Source organism: Babylonia areolata, chromosome 30 (genome assembly GCF_041734735.1).
Source record: "Babylonia areolata isolate BAREFJ2019XMU chromosome 30, ASM4173473v1, whole genome shotgun sequence".
In the NCBI taxonomy this organism is placed as follows: domain Eukaryota; kingdom Metazoa; phylum Mollusca; class Gastropoda; order Neogastropoda; family Buccinidae; genus Babylonia; species Babylonia areolata.
Window position 1 is genome coordinate 20396668 of NC_134905.1, and position 5000 is coordinate 20401667.

Sequence of the window (5000 nt, forward strand, 5' to 3'; positions counted from 1 at the left end):
ATCTAATTTGTTTTGTTTTGTTTTGTTTTTGACTCACTTAAAAAAAAGTATGTTCAAATGTTAAATTTTAGGACGTCAGTAAAGAAGCCACGATAGCGTAATTGATAAGGCAGTTTCTTCTCATCCGAATACGCGGGGATCGAATCTGGTTAGGACTTTTTTTTTTCTTTTTTTTTTCTTTTTTCTTTTTTTTAACGCGAAGCTTTATAATAACAAATACAGAACACATTTTAATGATTAGATTTTTTTTTTTTTGTTTTTTTTTTAAGTGTATCACAAGTGAGTCTTGAAGGCCTTGCCTCTCTTGTCTTTTAAGGTTTTCTGCGCAGGCCGTCTGTCTGTGCAATACGCTTCGCCCTCTGTTGTTTTATCTGTTGTTCAAAAAAAATAAAGGACAGATTGGGTGAGGGTGGTGGGTGGGAGGGGTTGGGGTGGGTGGGGGAGAGAGAGACGGGGGGGGGGGGGGCGGGGTCAAGGGGGCGGGGGGGGGGGGGGGGGGTTGTACTGCGTTCTTTTCTGGTTTCTTTTTTTCTTTTTCTTTTTTTTTTCTTTTTTTTCCCCTTTTTGTTTTTTGTTTTTGTTGTTGTTGTTGTTTGGAAATGGCTTCGTGTATTCACACACACACACACACACACACACACACACACACAGAAGCACACACAGACACAGACACAGACACAGACACACACACACACACACACACACACACACACACACGAACAAACAAACACAACACAACACACACACACACACACACACACACACACACACACACACACACACACACACACACACGAACAAACAAACACAACACAACACACACACACAACACAACACATACACACACACACACACACACACACACACACACACACACACACACACACACACACACACACACACACACACACGAACAAACACAACACACACACACACACACAACACACACATACACACACACCTGTATGTCAGGTCCAGGTAACTGCCGGTTGATGACCCGAACAGAGCGAGTAACGCCGTCAGCGGCGACGCACTGTTGCCTGGAGCAGTCTGTGACGTTGCTGGGGCATCGGAAACAGGCCCTTGAGAGGACAAGGTAATTCTCCACCAACCATTGGTACCGGCACGTCCTCCGGTCAGCCTTACCACCATCACAGGACCGCTGACACGGGTGAGGCTTGCTTGGTTCTTCTGCTGTTGATGATTCTGCGGCTGCTGCAACATTTTTTTAAATTTTTTTTTAACTCTCTCCATACGAACGGCGAAAGAGACGACGTTAACAGCGTTTCACCCCACAATTACCATCATCAAAAAAATATTGCAAGCGGAAGGCTCTTATGCTGAAGAGGTGAATGTTGACAAAGAATACCACAATTCTGACGACGGAAGCTAAAGGTTGGGTCATTCATTCAGACACCCACTGGACATCCTGAGGGGTCTGTGTAGAGGAGGAGAAGAGAGGACTGGCCGTATTGAGTGAGTTAATAATTCAAAGAGTTCAAAGATTTTGATTGATATGGATACTTATATAGCTGCCTATCCTCGGGTCGGAGACCAAGCTCTAAGACTCTTTAGAAACACCAAGGGGTCATTTAATTTACTCAACAGGTTTGCCCTGCCTACCTGGGTAGAGCCGACTGACGGCTGCCACTGGGCGCTCGTCATTCGTTTCCTGTGTCGTTCAATCATATTTTTCAGGCACGCACACATACACACTCAGACAAACATGTAACATTTTACGTGTATGACCGTTTGTTTGTTTATTTACCCCCACCCCCACCCCCCCACCCCCCACCATGTAGGCAGCCATACTCCGTTTTCGGAGCTGTGCATGCTGAGTATGTTCTTGTTTCCATAACCCACCCAACGCTGACATGGATTACTAGGATCTTTAACGTGCGTATTTGATCTACTGCGTGCGTATACACACGAAGGGGGTTCAGGCACTGGCAGGTCTGGACATATGTTGACCTGGGAGATCGGGGAAAATCTCCACCCTTTACCCACCAGGCGACACGGAGATTCGAACCCCGGACCCTCAGATTGAAAGTCCAACGCTTTAACCATTCGGCTATTGCGCCCGATTTGACATTCAGGTTCTTCTGCTGTTGATTATGTGGTTGCTGCAAGATTTTTTTTAAAATTTACACCAACAACAACATTAACAACACCACCACCACAATACAACACCACTACCAACACCACCACAACCACCACTACCGACACCATCAACAACATTAACAACACCATCACCACAATACAACACCACCACAACCACCACTACCAACACCAACAACAACATTAACACCAACACCACCACAACACCAACACCACCACACAACCACTACCGATACCAACAACAACATTAACAACACCACCACCACAATACAACACCACTACCAACACCACCACAACCACTACTACCGACACCAACAACAACATTAACAACACAACCACCACAACACCACTACCTACACCACCACAACCACCACTACCAACACCAACATCACTATTAACAACACCACCACCACAATACAACACCACTACCAACACCATCAACAACATTAACAACACCATCACCACAACACCACTACCAACACCACCACAACCACCACCACCAACACCCAACAACAACATCAACAACACCACCACCACAATACAACACCACTACCAACACCACCACAACCACCACTACCAACACCACCACAACCACCACTACCGACACCAACAACAACATTAACAACACCACCACCACAACACCACTGCCAACACCACCACAACCACCACTACCAACACCACCACAACCACCACTACCAACACCAACAACAACATTAACAACACCACCACCACAACACCACCACAACCACCACTACCGACACCAACAACAACATTAACAACACAACCACCACAACACCAACACCAACACAACACCACCACAACCACCACTACCAACACCAACACCACCACAACTACCACTACCGACACCAACATTAACAAAAACACCACCACAACCACCACTACCAACACCACCACAACCACCACTACCGTCACCAACAACAACATTAAAAACACAACCACCACAAAAACACCACCACAACACCAACACCACCACAACCACCACTACCAACACCACCAACAACATTAACACCACCACCACAACAACCACTACCAACACCAACAACAACATTAACAACACAACCACCACAACACCAACACCACCACAACCACCACAACACCAACACCACCACTACCAACACTAACAACAACATTAACAATAACACCACAACACCAACACCACCACAACCACCACTACCAACACCAACACCACCACAACCACCACTACCGACACCAACATTAACAAAAACACCACCACAACCACCACTACCAACACCAACACCAACACCACCACAACCACCACTACCATCACCAACACCATCACAACCACCACTACCGTCATCAACAACAACATTAACACCACCACCACCACAACACAAACACCAACAATGCCAGTGATGGCCTAGAGGTAACGCGTCCGCCTAGGATGCGAGAGAATCTGAGAGCACTGGTTCGAATCACGGCTCAGCCGCCGATATTATTTTTCTCCCTCTCCACTAGACCTTGAGTGGTGGTCCGGACGCTAGTCATTCGGATGAGACGATAAACCGAAGTCCCGTGTGCTAGCATGCATTTAGCGCACGTCAAAGAACCCACGGCAACAAAAGGGTTGTTCCTGGACAAAATTCTGCAGAAAAATCCACTTCGATAGGGGGGGAAAAAACAAAAAAAACAAATAAAACTGCACGCAGGAAAAAAAAAAAGGGTGGCGCTGTAGTGTGTGTGTGGGTGGGTGGGGGCGAGGGGGAACAGCCCGAATTTCACTCAGAGAAATCTGTTGTGATAAAAAAAATAAAAAAAAAAGTAATACAAATAAAACTACAAATACAAACTCACCCAGCATCCCTGAAGCCAGAACCAGCAGCACAATGACCACTGTCCAACACGGGACACCTCGTTTATCCATGATGACCACTTCGCCAACACTGCTCCTACTGCCCACCATCACTCGATGCACAGAGTGCGGAAACCCCAACCAAACCTAAACAACCAGAAAACACTTTTTTTTTTTAAACAATAATTTTATTTTTTTTTAAGGAAAAAAAGGAGCTCTCCCTCTTCTTCTTCTTCTTCTTCTTGTTCTTCTCTACACAGTTTCAGTAGCTCAAGGAGGGGGCGTCACTGCGTTCGGACAAATCCATATACGCTACACCACATCTGCCAAGCAGATGCCTGACCAGCAGCGTAACCCAACGCGCTTAGTCAGGCCTTGAGAAAAAACAAAACAAAACAAAAAAACAAAACAACAACAACCAAAAACAAAGTTCTTGTTCTTGTTGTTGTTGTTGTTCTTCTTCTTCTTCTTCCAAAATTCTTCTTTTTCTTCTTCTTCCTCCTCCTCCTGCTCTCCCTCGCCTTCTTGCTCTTGTTAATTTCTTCTTCTTCTTCTTCTTCTTGTTCTTCTTGTTCTTGTTCTTCTTCTTCTTCTTCTTCTCCACACAAAGTTCTTGTTCTTTTAAGGCCTGACTAAGCGCGTTGGGTTACGCTGCTGGTCAGGCATCTGCTTGGCAGATGTGGTGTAGCGTATATGGATTTGTCCGAACGCAGTGACGCCCCCTCCTTGAGCTACTGAAACTGAAAACTGAAACTGAAACTTCTTCTTCTTCTTCTCTTCTTCTTCTTCTTCTTCTTCTACTTCTTCCTCCTCCTCCTCCTTCTCCTATTCAGCCACAAAGGTCTTGTTCTTGTTCTTCTTCTTCTTCTTCTTCTTCCAAAATTCTTCTTCTTCTCCTTCTTCTATCATGTGGTCTCAAAACAATATACGAGGCACCACCATTGATAACCTGGCCACCACCTGTTTTAGTTCTCTCCAAAATAGTTCTCTCCACAAAACTAACTGGAAGACTTCAGAATCGCTAGAGAGACACACAGAAAGAAATAAAAGA

At 45.4% G+C, this 5000-nt stretch overlaps 1 protein-coding gene across 2 annotated transcripts in view; it reads right to left on the reverse strand.

Moving 5' to 3' along the window:
* LOC143275365 (uncharacterized) overlaps nucleotides 1-5000 on the reverse strand; it is a 27166-nt gene that overhangs the window by 22084 nt on the left and 82 nt on the right. The window contains exons 2-3 of one of the 2 annotated variants that reach the window (XM_076579425.1): nucleotides 3952-4096; nucleotides 962-1212 (exon numbers count right to left, since the gene is read on the reverse strand). In XM_076579425.1, coding sequence (XP_076435540.1) covers nucleotides 962-1212; nucleotides 3952-4060 — 360 coding nt within the window. In that variant the 5' untranslated portion in view covers nucleotides 4061-4096. Of the gene's footprint in view, nucleotides 1-961; nucleotides 1216-3951; nucleotides 4097-5000 lie in introns of both variants that reach the window. The other variant, XM_076579424.1, reaches the window with a different exon arrangement.